This window comes from Dendrobates tinctorius, unplaced genomic scaffold (assembly GCF_039654945.1).
Source record: "Dendrobates tinctorius isolate UK_male_01 unplaced genomic scaffold, ASM3965494v1 ptg000208l, whole genome shotgun sequence".
NCBI classification, from domain to species: domain Eukaryota; kingdom Metazoa; phylum Chordata; class Amphibia; order Anura; family Dendrobatidae; genus Dendrobates; species Dendrobates tinctorius.
The window spans coordinates 6,203,432-6,218,161 of record NW_027361875.1 but is presented as its reverse complement, the minus strand read 5'-3'; the positions used below and the strand labels follow the sequence as shown (position 1 = coordinate 6,218,161).

The 14,730-nt window shown below is 44.0% G+C and overlaps 1 protein-coding gene across 3 annotated transcripts in view; it reads left to right on the top strand.

Annotated features, from left to right (window-relative positions):
- CAPN3 (calpain 3) overlaps positions 1–14,730 on the top strand; it is a 190,710-nt gene that overhangs the window by 83,647 nt on the left and 92,333 nt on the right. For 2 of the 3 annotated variants that reach the window (XM_073554179.1, XM_073554178.1), the window contains 3 exons: positions 3,208–3,377; positions 6,787–6,798; positions 8,870–9,078. In XM_073554179.1, the coding sequence (XP_073410280.1) occupies positions 3,208–3,377; positions 6,787–6,798; positions 8,870–9,078 (391 nt within the window). Of the gene's footprint in view, positions 1–3,207; positions 3,378–6,786; positions 6,799–7,357; positions 9,079–14,730 lie in introns of those variants that run through there. The other variant, XM_073554177.1, reaches the window with a different exon arrangement.

The window sequence follows — 14,730 nt, the reverse complement described above, 5'->3', positions numbered from 1 at the left end:
ACCAACACCACTGATACACCACTATATAGCCTCCCCTTGCACTGCACAGTGACTGGTGTGTTGAACAGGCAAAATCGCTAGCAGCAGAAGCAGTTTTTGGTGTCTTCTTCCCTGCCTAACGCTCTCCCTACAAAATCAGCAGCAGCAGCAGCTCTCCCTATTCTGAGATCAGCATGAGTAACATGGCGGTCGGCGTGCACGCCCTTTTATACCCCCTGTGACGCCCCCCAAAGCAAGCCAATCACTTGCATGCCCTTCTGAAAGATGGTGGTGACCCGTGCCTATGTCATCACGTTGCCCACAGTGTCCGTGGATCCTGATTGGCTGAAAAAGAGCGCAAAACAAACTTTTGAAACGCCTAGGGTCAGGTTTCGTTTCATGAAACCCGACTTTGCCAAAAGTCGGCGACTTTTGAATTTTTTCGACCCGTTTCGCTCAACTCTAGTCTTGACCACCATTTTTTTTTTTTTTTTGCTCACACAGTAAGGGCTTGTTCAGACAGGCGTATAATTGGGCACTGTGCTGTTTGTGTGCGCCATGGACCATACAAGGGCTCTTCGGATGCTTCCGGATTATCAGCGACCAAAGGGGCGGCAAATTTTTCGACCGCCCCGGGCGCCTCAAACAGTTGCTACGCCACTGGCGATATCGCTTAGTGTGACAGGCCCTTTATGAAAAGTTTTGTAAAGGCAATAGATAAAAATGCAAAATCATTCAAGTATCTCATTGTTAAATTTCCAAGGTTCAGTAAAGCAAATATTAAGGAAGAAGTCTTTATTGACTAAGCTTCTTCAAGTTGAGAAGTTTCTCTGTTGGTTTCTGGGCAAGGAAGAGGCTGCCTGGGTAGTAATCCCATTAGTGGTAACTAATTCTTTGAAGATAACTATTAAGTGTTGGTGGACAACCACCTCCAAACATACAAGGATCTTCGTTGTAACATGTCCTTAAAAATTAATTTTGTTGTATTCGCATCTAGACTATTTTCCATCAAACTGAGGAGCAATGAGCGACAAGCATGGTAAGGCTGAGTTCACACATCGCGGTTTTTTCGCGTTTTTGCGGCGGCTTTAAACGCGCTATTTTGCTGCAAAAAATAAGCATCCCATGCAATCCTATGGGATTCCGCAATGCTGTGCTAATGCTGCATTTTTTTCCGCGGCGGAATCGCTTTGCGGTAAAAAACGCAGCATGCTCATTAATTTAGCGGAATCGCGGCGATTCCGCCCACATAGGAATGCATTGTTCTGCTTATTTTCCACATGTGGCTGTGCCCACCATGCGAAAAGTAAGCCGAACATTTGCGGATGGTACCCACGGTCCGGAGGAGAGGAGACTGTCCTCCGGGCTGTGGGTACCATATCCCTGTAAAAAATAGAATTAAAATAAAAAATATTGTTATTCTCACCTTTCAGCATCCCGCGCAGCCTTCCCGCCTCTCTCCACGCTCCCGGTCCCAGTAATACTTTGCGAGAATGACCACGATGATGTTGTGGTCTCGCAGGAGCGCGACGTCTCGTGGGAGCGCGACGTCTCATGGTCGCGCAAAGGATTACTGGGACCGGGAGCGTGGAGAGAGGCGGGAAGGCTGCGCAGGACGCCGGAAGGTGAGAATAACAATACTTTTTATTTTTTTTTTATTATTTTTTACATTTTATCTTTTACTACTGATGCTGCATAGGCAGCATCAGTAGTAAAAAGTTGGTCACACTTGTCAAACACTATGCTTGACGAGTGTGACCAACCTGTCTATCAGTTCTCCAAGCGATGCTACAGATCGCTTGGAAAACGCTAGCATTCTGCAAGCTAATTACGCTTGCAAATTGCTAGTTTTTCCATGGGAAAATCGCGGGAATTTAAAATGCAATTTTCCCGTGGAATGGAAGTCTGGAATTCTCACGGTAACATCCGCGAGAGTTCCGCTACGTGTCAACATAGCCTAATAGATTTCACCAAGATATTGCGGCTATGGAGAAAAAGATATCAAGGAAAATGGAATCCATCTATGCTTGTAAATTTCTGTTGGACAATTGTAAGAGATGATCTGATGCAGGAGTACAAGAGACAAGCAAAAATGAGTTGTCTCTGAATGAGGAATAATTTCTGTAACTGTTTATAACTCGCAGTAATGTTTAGATGTTTTAGTTATTTTAATTGTTGTGAAGTCTATTCTAAATAAATATTACAAAATTGGAATCACAAAATATTTTGCGCCTTTACATTTGCAAAAATGATAAAGTTTTAAAGTATTGAAACTTTTCTGCATTAAAGGGAATCTGTCACCTATTTTTTGGTATATAAGATGTGGCCACCGCCATCAGGGGCTTAGCTACAGCATTCTGTAACCTGAAAGAGAAGAAAAATGAGTTGGATTAAACTCACCCAGAGGTGCTCGGGGTCTGGTTCAGTTCCGGAGGGTGTCGCGGTCCGGTCCGGCGCCTCCCATCTTCTAGAGATGACGTCCTCTTCTTTGCTTCCCGTCGCGGCTCCCGCACAGGCACACTGCTCTGCCCTGTTGAGAGCAGAGTACTGCAGTGCGCAGGCTCTGAACCTCTTCCAGCGCCTGCGCACTGCAGTACTCTGCTCTGCCCCCAACAGGGCAGAGCAGTGCGCCTGCGCCGGAGCCGCGATGGGAAGCAAAGAAGAGGACGTCATCTCTAGAAGATGGGAGGTGCCGGACCGGACCGCGACACCCTCCGGAACTGAACCGGACCGCCCCTGAGTGAGTATAATCTAACTCGTTCTTCTTCTCTTTCAGGTTACATGGGGGGCTTATCTACAGCATTACAGAATGCTGTAGATAAGCCCCTGATGGCTGTGGCCGCAGCTTATAGGCCAAAAATGAGGTGACAGATTCTCTTTAATTATATAAAGCAGTAAAAGGAAAACTCCTTGATATCATATAAACAAGAGTCAACTAAAAGTTTTAATTGTCAGATTTGAATTCAGAAGATTAAAATCATTAAGAAATGTCTCATTTCATAACTGAACTTGACAAGTTTTGAAAATATGTAGAACAGTGTTGTCGACTGAATTACTGATAACCATTTGCTCACGGACCATGTTTACACGGGACAATGATCAAGAATTGACGATCATACTAAGTCATATGTATGATTATCGTTCCATGTAAAATGCCTTTTAAGTTGTTTTTTGGCAATGAGATAGAAACTTAAAAAAACGCTAATGATATCATTTCAAACATTACAGACACTTACTGGACTAATCCTCAGTATCGTCTGAAGCTGCTGGAAGAAGATGATGACCCCGATGACAATGAGGTCGTTTGTAGTTTCCTTGTTGCTTTAATGCAGAAGAATCGGAGGAAAGATCGAAAAGCGGGAGCCAATCTTTTCACCATTGGTTTTGCTATTTATGAGGTAAATAGAAGAAAATAATACAATAATCTATTTTATGTATACGGTATATATTTTAAGTATTGACATAAACTTTGGAATAGTAATAGAAGAATTTGATTTTGTGTTCACCCTGTTTACACCAAACTTCCTTAAAATTTCCACATGTGTACAGAGCTGTATATATAACAAAAAACAGAATAAAGGAGAACTAGGTGATATTAGTTTTAAAATAGTATATCGATTTTATTCAGTAGAAAAACACATATGTAAAAAATTACACAGTAACATGGTAACTAGAGTGCACCAAGACAATGCAGGCAGGAAAGGGAAAACACCCCTACATGCATGCCACCATTAATTATAGGAAGCCAAGGCCAAGTGACCAATAGGTATAGATGATACCGCTAGCGGCATGGTAAAAATTCCACCGTAACCGCAGGAAATAAGGCTTACCAGAGTAATAGGGGCATCAGAGAGGTGATCCCAGGGCCAGCGCAACGCGCGTTTCGCTGGCACAACGCCACTTTCTCAAGAGCTGTATATATGTAGCATTTGATATGAGCTTTTATGAGACAGTAGGTAAAAAAACAGACCTGTGTAGGCAATAGTCTCAAGAGATACAATTGTGTCTGAAAGCATTAATTGACATTGTACAAGTGGCGTCACTCGCTGCTGTCCACTGTTCTGCAAGTGTAGGAAATCTGCTTCATCTCATTCACTGCCAAAAAGTATGTAATACATCATGACTTTATATGTTTGTATGTTTATATGTAAAAGCTAGAAATTAAGGAATACACCTGATACCTTTATATCACATTAAACAACGATGTATCATTTGCATTCTGGCTAGCCCTAATCTTATACGTATGGTCAATGGTAACGTATGTTGATATTTTTTTTTTTTTTTAACATGGATATTGAAGTTGATCTGCTTTAAAATTAATTTCAATACTATTTGAATACTTTTTCTATTGGTCTCAATGGAAAATGCAAAAACTTTTCATACAAAACCTTGACATGGGGAAAAAAGTGACATGTGAAATCTTTGATGCAGATTCCTTGTAGAGTTCGCTCCAAACTTGATCCTGTAAAGTCAAATGGCTAGAAAAAAATCTACGTGAAAAAATAGTTTTCAGAACTATTTCAAAACCATTTCAGACCTAGAAACCATGTAAAAACAAAAAAATCATGTTGGATATTACTGCCTCAAAAAAACTCCTGCTATCTCTCAGGGTGTGAGTATAATTTTAGAGCTAGCAAGAGGGAGGTTCATAAACACCGCAGATCAGAGAGTGGAAAGGAGGAAAGCATCCAAGTCTTCAGGGAGGGCAGATGATACAAGCTGAAATATATCAGAGAATTGATGCTTAGGAAAGCAATTAAAGGAGGAGTACTCTATTTGCTGGTCACCTGGCTTGCTCTTCCAGTCTTCAGCCATCGTGTAATGCTACCTGCCAGGAGATGAAGCCAATAGCCCATTGGCAAATGCCAGCAGCAGGAACAAAGAGCATAGGTAGGTTCAGTAGGCAAGTACAGACTTTTTTCAACAATATATGGAAAAATAGTGGTGACCAAAAAGGTAAAAGTGCTTGCTTTGTGCAACAGTGCAGCTAACCTATATAAAGGAATTAAGTAGATAATGAAGAAATCTTGTGAGAAATTATATAGAATGGGGAAGGGACAGAGAGCAGTGGATTAAGAAAGTGATAAGCCTAAAAGATATTTATAAGGTAAATCTTAAAAAAAACAAAAAAAAAAAAACGATTGTTGGTGTAGCGCATTCTAGAAAACTGGTGCAGCATGAATAATGTCTTGGAGATGGGAGGTTTGGATGTCCACACAATATCAGACTTCACATTCTAGGTGTAACATTTGTAGCGCATTGCACATTTGAAGTCACTTGATAAGTTTTAGATCCTATTTCTGTCTAAGAGAGAAGTGGAAGGCAGGAAGTTGCAAGTGGCTTGCCTGTTTCTGCCCTCTTTCACCCTTACAGTGACACCAAGGAATTTTTTTCATGTTGCTAACCGTATTAGATGCTTTCTGATCTGTCACATTGGGGTGGTGGGGAATAGTGTCATTCTTCTTCCTACTAAAAAAAAGCTAAGATGATGAGCAGTTCCATGTGTATTCACTCCTGTCACAACATGTACGGAGTCTGTGACACAAATGTTTGTTTTGTCTATTTAGCTTTCTGAAATATTTGCATTCCGATATAAGTGGTAAATTACGATTTACTGTAAAATTGCATGAAGACCTTCATGATTGTAGAGAGCTGACATTAATGAGGTTGTCTAAGGTTAACTTATTGATGACCTATAGATAGTTCAACAATAAAATAGGTAATAGTAAATATCAGATTGGTGGCAGTCTGACACCCAACACTTGCCAACAATCACCTGTTATCTGCTCAGCTGATCTGTAGCAGTGTCTTGCATTGGCCCCTCACAGGTCTGATATTAATTACCTATTGTCACGGTCCTGTCAGCGCCGGCGTGCAGCCACCGCGGAGCAAGGACTCACCCACACTGCAGAGGGGCCCGGGGTCAGACACGGCTGGATAGTTCAAGCAAACAGGACCTGGAGAAGCTAAAGTCAGTGAGCAGTGAAGGACCTACGGTCATGTGACCGCAAGGGGGCAGGGCTTAGCGTGCTGCTGTCAGAGATAGGCAAAATACTATATAGGAATACTCAAAGTCAGGCAAACCGGGTCATACACAGAGATAACAATAAAGTACCAGGGATGAGACAGAACGGATAGTCGGGGACAGGCAGTGGTCAAAGCCAAACAGACATAGAAGGTACCAAGCAGAATCCAACAAGCAGTGTCCAGAGAACAGACCGAGTCGTACACCAAGTTATCAGGCAAACAAGAACACAGCACAAACACACTCAGGGGTCAACACACTCTGCCAAGGGCGAAAGTATAACTGATGGGGATGGGAGAGTCCTGAGGCTATAAGAAGTTTTCCCAGAACCAGGGAGAGGCCACAATCATAAGCCCCAGGTGTGCAGGTAAGCCTGCACTGGGATCACAACCTTTAACCCCAAAAATGCCAGTCATCAGCATTGGTTCCAGACATTAACCCCACATGTGCGAGTCAAACCCGCACTGAGATCATGACACATATTCTATGAATAGGTCATCAATACGTTGGGTATGAACAACCCCTTTTAAGTTAATTATTAAAAGATGAATTTGTGATGTTTAGTTAGCGGGTATTGGCTATAGTAGTTCAGTTTACCTTATGGAACTCCAGCTTTGTTTTCATTTTTTTTTGCTTTGGGCATTTACACAATATTTTAAATCATGCCAATAAGTCAGATACTACAGTCACTTTGTAGTCCGCACTAACCTACTTGATGTAGTTAGTTATAATAATAAATTCATATTTAACTTTTTTTTTTCTCTTTTTTTTTCCCCCTTAAGGTTCCGAAAGAGGTACGATGTACAAGGGAGAAGTGATGAAGACGTGCTTGAATTTAACACTTTAATGGCATTTAACATAGTAGTAGATTTGATCCAGTTTGGTCGAGTAATAATGGACTCCTCAAGAAATCTAAATTCATCTGACCTGAGCCAAATTAGTGCTAAAAGGATGGTTTTATACATAGTGTTTTAGATGTTTGTTTTTTTACTGTTTTTTATTTTTCAAGTTCTAGGTGGGACTTTTTTATAGGAATTTTTCCCATAGTAGACAGTATACTGCTCTACAGGGTTAAAACATTCATAAAAGAAACAATGGTCACCCAAGAAATACTTGTAAAAAAAAAGCATTACCAGCAACCAGCCCCCACCCCACAAAAAAAAAAAAAACAACTGTGGAAGGCTACAGGCACATTGCATCTTTTTCAGGTGGATTGCACCCGGAATCTCACTGAGAAGGCATAGCAATAGTGCACCATGAAATGAACATGGTGCACAGCAATGTAAAAATGACATTGCTGTGCACATATTCCACCTTACATCATTTGTTTTAACCACTTCAGGGTTCGAAAGCGGTTAAAAGAAGTGACATGCTCGTTCTTCTGACGGCTTCCTCTGGAAAGTCGCTCATGTTTTATACTAGCAGTATACAGTGAAAGATGCTAGCAGCAGCTCTGCTGCCAGAAAGACAACAATGCAGCTTTAGAAAAAAGATTGTCGCTGTTTACCTGGAGCAGTTTCGCCTGGGAAAACTTAATTACTACATTGGCATCTAAAAGATGCTGTGTGCACATATTCTAAAGGTTGGCTTCCTTTTGTGGGTACCCTTCGTCACAGTATAGAGATATACATATTTCCCCTTGTTTTAAGTCATTCCCCAGAGACAGTGAAATATAAAAAAAATTATAAATGTTGGCAAATTACCCAGCGGCTGCACACTGTGCCCATTACTGGAGACACTGTGGTGCCCACTACTGGAGACAATGTGGTGCCCACTACTGGAGACACTGTGGTGCCCACTACTGGAGACTCTGTGGTGCCCACTACTGGAGACTCTGTGGTGCCCACTACTGGAAACACTGTGGTGCCCACTAGTGCCGACTACTGGAGACACTGTTGTGCTCACTACTGGAGACTCTGTGGTGCCCACTACTGGAGACTCTGTGGTGCCCACTGCTAGAGACACTGTGGTAGCCACTACTGGAGACTCTGTGGTGCCCACTACTGGAGACTCTGTGGTGGCCACTACTGGAGACTCTGTGGTGCCCACTGCTAGAGACACTGTGGTGCCCATTGCTGGAGATACAGTGGTGCCCACTACTGGAGACACTGTGCTGTTCCTACTTGAGCAGATAGAGATTTGGATATTTGGCTCAATCAGTCAAATTACCCAGAGGATGTACACTGTGCCCACTACTGGAGACAATGTGCTACTGGAGTCACTGTGTCCACTGCTGGATACAATGTGCTTCCCCTACTGGAGACACTGGGCGCACTACTGGATAGAATGTGCTTCTACTGGAGATACTGTGACCACTACTGGAGACAATGTTCTTCCCCTACTGGAGACACTGTGTTCACTACTGAATGCAATGTACTTACCCTACTGGAGACACTGCTTCCCCTACTGGAGACACTGGGGCCACTACTGGATACAATGTGCTTCCCCTACTGGAGACACTTGGCCCACCACTGGAGACACTATGCTCCCTACTGGAGGCAATGTGCTACTCCTACTGGATACACTGTGCCCACTACTGGATACAATGTGCTTCCCCTACTGAAGGCACTGTGCCCACTACTGGATACAATGTTGCCCCTACTGGATACAAAGTGGTGCCGATAGTGGATACAATGTTGCCCCTACTGGATACAAAGTGGTGCCGATAGTGGATACAATGTGCCCACTTCTGGACACAATATGCTACTCTATTTGAGAATAGAAATGGAACATTTTAATGACAGACAGAATTTTGCTTTATTTATATTTGAGCATTTACTATATAACATTTAAAACTAATAAAAAGAATGTTACAAGAAATTATTGCCGGACTTTATGCAAAAACTATTTCTGTTTTCCCTCTAGATGCATGGTAATAAACAGCATCTGCAAAAAGACTTCTTTCTGTACAATGCGTCCAAGGATAGGTGCAAGTCATATATCAACATGAGAGAGGTATCTCAACGCTTCAGATTACCTCCCAGTGAATATGTCATCATCCCTTCCACATATGAACCTCACCAGGAAGGAGAATTCATCCTAAGAGTCTTCTCAGAAAAAAGAAACATCTCGGAGTAAGTTCATTAAATTGTCTATTTTCTTTCTGTTATTTAAAATCCTATATAGCAGCGGTGCATGACTTGCAGCACGCAGGGCCATTGTGTGTGTGGTCCACGACTATCTAGACACCATTTTTCCTTGTGCAGCGTGACATGCCAAGTCTGGCATGCTAATGTGAATAGACTTTTATGCCTTTAAGGAAGACTTAAAAGTCTCCTTACAGTGGCATACCAAGCTTGGCATGTCAGTCTCCACAAGGAGAAACATTATTCTTTGGATCCCAGTCAGATGTCTTCCACCCAGCCATACCAGATCTCACACTTTACACTGATGAGGGGAACCCACCTGAAACACAGTGTCTGCATATTGAGATTCTGGTTTGGCTTTTATCCTAAATCATGTGGCTCGTTAATTGCTAGATATTGACTCTTAGGATTGTTACTTCCAGTAGGTGGCACTAGTTCTCTCTGAAGAGGCAATTTGCATTTCTAGAGGGCATGTGTCTGTATTTCAAGGATATTCTCATGCATTTTCCATGTCAGTAAAAACTAATGGCACACTGTGCGTACATTTCCAAGACCCCCATGTATCAGGAGAATGGGATATCTCTAAATCAGAAAAAAATAGAGACCACTATGCACATATCGCTTCATTGCAAATTTCAGAACATGTGAAACCCTATTGGAGCACCCCCTCAGGGCTGTGGGTTACTCGGTACCAGGCCGGTGTCTTAAAGGGATGTGTCACAGCAGCGGTGACCCGGTCCGTGGCCCTGAGTGTCCATATAAAATAAGAACTGATGAGGAATAAAGTCTATGTATAGATAAGTTTGTGACGCCACCTGTGGTTTCTGGTCAGAGGTGACCAGTGCTGCAGTGCAGATCCTCTGGGACTGATGGTGTGATGCTGCACAGTTGGAATAGCCCTCCACAGGCAGAGCTTTTGTCCCAGGGCAGATGTATGTTGTAGAAGATAGTGGTGGTGTAGTATTTGGCAAGGGATGTAGCAGTGCTCAATAGGTGTTGCAGAAATAATTCAGAGGACACAGCTGAATGCAGTTCCAAAGCTTTACTCACAGTTCTTGTCTGCACGAATGCCCGCTTGGTGTTGCATCCTCCAGGTGAAGGGTCCAGCAAACTTCCAGGCAGATGGAGAACACCTTTCCAGAACTCCATTCAGTGTGTTCCTTTCCTGGCCGTCTCCCTGTACTGATTTTCTCCCTCCTTCCAGCACCTTCACAAACAGTGTCCCAAGCCAGCAGACTCGAATCTTGGCGGGAATAGTCTCTAGGTCCCTGGATCCTATGTGTCTGCCTTTTCAGGGAATAACTGTGGATTTGGCTGCAGCACTTGCAATGTTCGGAGCCTCTGGTTTATCTAGCTGAGTCCATTTTCCACTCCACTAGTTTTAGGACCAGCCCGTAAACTGCGACGATCCCTCCACCCGAAGTAAGCCGGCTTGGAACGAGCCCCACGGACAGTATGGTCGCTGTACCGTGCCTCTAGGATCCCTTCCCTCTTCAGGGAGCTTCCTCCAGTCTCTTTCCTTCTCTGCAGCTCCTCCTGACACGGAGCTGCTTCACACAGTTCTGCTTAGTTTCACTTTCTCCTCATCACTGACTAACTGACCTCTCATCCCACTAGCTCCACCAACCTCCCAACACCCTTTAACACCCAGACAGGGTTGAGATCATCCTCCCGAAGGGTCCATCCAGATGCCCTGCTGCTATAGGGTGTGTGTTGGGTGCAGGTGTTAGAGTACTGTCAGGTGCCTCCACCTTACCTGGGAAGTGGGATACCACACCTCTGTGTTATGATTGAGTCACCGTAGGAGGCAAAAGCAGAAATGCTAGCTAGTCCTGAAAACCAGAGAAGTTGGCAACTATCAGATTGCAGACCCCTGAACCTATCAACACAACTAGCAGTAGCCGTGGGGGGTTCCTACGATGACCTAGACCCCTCGATCACAGCCGGAGAGATACATAGGCCTAAAGAAGGAAAGGGGAAATCTAACTGCCCCAGAGCAGACCCCAAAGCAATAGGCAGTCCCCCACATATAATGACGGTGAAGCAAGATGAAAACACTTACACAGACAGAAAGACAGGCTGAGCAAAGACGGGGCCCAAAAACTACCTAGATAGGAACGGATAGGAAGGCTGCTGTCTGCAATCTGCCAAAACCCTATCAGAGACAAAAGCCAACAAGCTGATATAAAAAAGGCCCTGAAGCAACTAAGCTTCAAAAGCTAAATCAGCACTCAGGTACTTTCAGAAGACAGAGCTCTAGGAACACTGCACACTCCAGCAGGGAGTGGCAGAATCCAAAAAGCAAGAAAAACAAAAACAAATCTTAGATGCAAAAAGGCAAAACAGAAAACTTAGCTTTAGGAGAGCAGGAATCAGACTGGTGTCCAAGAGTCCACAGAGAAATCACCCGCAGGGCAGAAAGGGCGTAGGCTGCCTTAAATCCAGTCAGTGACTCCACTCAGCCAATCGTCTTCATTAGTCCCAGGTGCCTGATAATCAGGCTCACTACCTTCCTTCACTAGAATAGGGAGTTCACCAGGCCTCAGTGACAGAGGGGAAAATGAACTCACAACAGTAACCCCCTTGAGGAGGGGTCACCGAACCCTCAACAATGCTACCAGGGCGATCAGGGTGAGCCCGATGAAAGGCACGCACCAATCTTTTGGCATGAATATCAGAGGCAGAGACCCAGGAATTATCCTCCTGACCATAACCCTTCCACTTAACCAAATGCTGGTGTCTCCGTCTAGCCAGACGGGAATCCAGAATTTTCTCTACCTCATATTCCAAGTTACCTTCAACCAATACAGGGTCCGGAGGTGCCACCTCAGGCACAACTGGCTCAACAAACCTCTTCAACAAGGACTTATGGAACACATTATGGATCTTAAATGTGACAGGAAGAGCCAAACAAAAAGAGACCGGATTAATAATCTCCAAAATCTTGTAAGGTCCAATAAATCTAGGCTTAAACTTAGGAGAAGCCACCTTCATAGCAATATTTTTTGATGATAACCACACCATATCACCAATCTTAAACTGGGGACCAATGGTCCTATGTCGATTGGAAAACCGCTGGGCCTTTTCCTGGGAGAGAGATAACTTATCCACCACTTGGTCCCAGATCTGGTGCATTCTCTCCACCACAGTGTCAACACCTGGGCAGGCAGAAGGCTCCACCTGCCCTGAAGAAAATCGAGGGTGAAAACCAAAGTTACAAAAAAAAGGTGACATCAAAGTGGCAGAACTAGCTCTATTATTTAAAGCAAATTCGGCCAAGGGCAAAAATGAAACCCAATCATCCTGATCAGCGGAAATAAAACATCTCAAATACGACTCCATGGTCTGGTTTGTTCTCTCTGTCTGCCCATTGGTCTGAGGGTGAAAAGCAGAGGAGAAGGACAACTGAATTCCCAACTTGGAACAGAACGTCCTCCAAAATTTAGACACAAATTGAACTCCTCTGTCAGATACAATGTTCTCAGGAATCCCGTGCATGCGAACCACCTGTTGCAAAAACAGAGGCACCAACTCAGAGGAAGATGGCAACTTAGGGAGTGGTACAAGATGAACCATCTTAGAGAACTTATCACAAATCACCCAAATAACAGTCATTCTTTGAGAGACCGGCATATCAGAAATAAAATCCATTGAAATATGGGTCCATGGCCTCCTGGGGACCGGCAAAGGCATCAACAACCCACTAGAGCGAGAACAAGATTTAGACCGGGAGCAAGTCCCACAGGACTGCACAAAATTCCTGACATCATGAGACAAGGTGGGCCACCAAAAAGAGCGACTCACCAGATCTCTAGTACCAAAAATACCTGGATGACCAGCCAATGCAGAGCAATGAACTTCAGACATCACTCTCTTCTTCCACTGGTCAGGAACATACAACTTTCCACTGGGGCAACGCTCAGGTTTGTCCTCCTGGAACTCTTGCAGAGCAAGTCTCAAATCGGGCGAGATGGCAGAAAGAACTACCCCTTCGCCTAAGATGGTGGCAGGCTTGGTCACCACAGGAGAATCAGCAAAGAAACTCCTAGAGAGGGCGTCAGCCTTGACATTCTTAGTTCCAGGAAGGAAAGAGGCCACAAAATCAAAACGTGTAAAAAACAAGGCCCACCTAGCCTGTCTAGGGTTCAAGCTTTTAGCCGACTCTAGGTAAATCAAATTTTTGTGGTCAGTGAGGACCACAACTTGATGTTTGGCTCCCTCCAACCAATGTCTCCACTCCTCAAATGCCCATTTCATGGCCAACAGTTCCCGATTCCCCACATCATAGTTACGTTCAGATGAAGAGAACTTATGGGAAAAGAAAGCACAGGGATTCATTTTAGATGTTACCGGATCCTTTTGGGACAACACCGCTCCTGCACCAATCTCAGAAGCATCCACCTCTACCTGGAACGGGAGTGAGACATCAGGTTGCCGCAGAACCGGGGCGGAGGTAAATCTATGCTTCAGCTCCTGAAAGGAAGCAACCGCCTCCGGAGACCAATTCAACACATCCGCGCCCTTCCTGGTCAGGTCAGTCAATGGTTTGGCAATACTAGAAAATTTTGCTATAAATTTCCGATAAAAATTAGCAAAACCCAAAAACTTCTGGAGGGCCTTCAAAGAACTGGGCTGAACCCAATCAAAAATGGCCTGTACCTTGGCCGGGTCCATTTCAATAGTTGACGGAGACAAAATAAATCCCAAAAAAGAAATTCTCTGTACTCCAAAAAGGCATTTTGATCCTTTGACATACAGAGAATTCTCTCTCAAGATCCGGAACACAGTCCGAATATGTTCCACATGAGAATCCCAATCCTTGGAGAAGATCAAAATATCATCCAGATAGATAATCAAAAATTTATCGACAAAGTCTCGGAAAATATCGTTCATGAAGCACTGGAAGACAGAAGGGGCATTAGTGAGCCCAAAAGGCATCACCAGGTACTCAAAATGTCCCTCCGGAGTATTAAACGCCGTCTTCCATTCATCCCCCTGCTTAATGCGGATAAGATTATACGCCCCCCTGAGGTCAAGCTTGGTAAACCAGCAAGCACCTCTGACTCTAGAGAATAGATCCGAAATCAGGGGTAACGGATACTGATATTTAATAGTAATTTTATTGAGGGCACGATAATCAATACAAGGCCTTAAAGAACCATCCTTCTTGGCCACAAAAAAAAACCGGCACCTAAGGGTGAAGAGGATGGTCTAATATGACCCTTCTCCAACGCCTCCTTAATATAGGACCGCATAGCCTCGTGCTCGGGTACAGATAAATTGAAGAGCCGACCCTTGGGAAATTTACACCCCGGGTTTAGTTCAATTGCACAGTCATAACTCCTATGAGGAGGCAAGGACGCAGACTCATTCTCACTAAATACATCATAGTAGTCCGCCAAATAGTCAGGAACCTCATGCGACTGAGGAGAGGTGGAAAAAACCGGAGCCTCACTAAAGGTACACCGGCAACCCCAACTCACCACAGACACAGACTTCCAATCCAAAACTGGATTATGAATCTGCAACCAGGGAAACCCCAGAACAACGGCATCATGCAGACCATGCAACACCAAAAATCTGCAATTTTCTTGGTGGTCTGGGGCGACCCGCATGACCAACTGGGTCCAAAACTGAGGT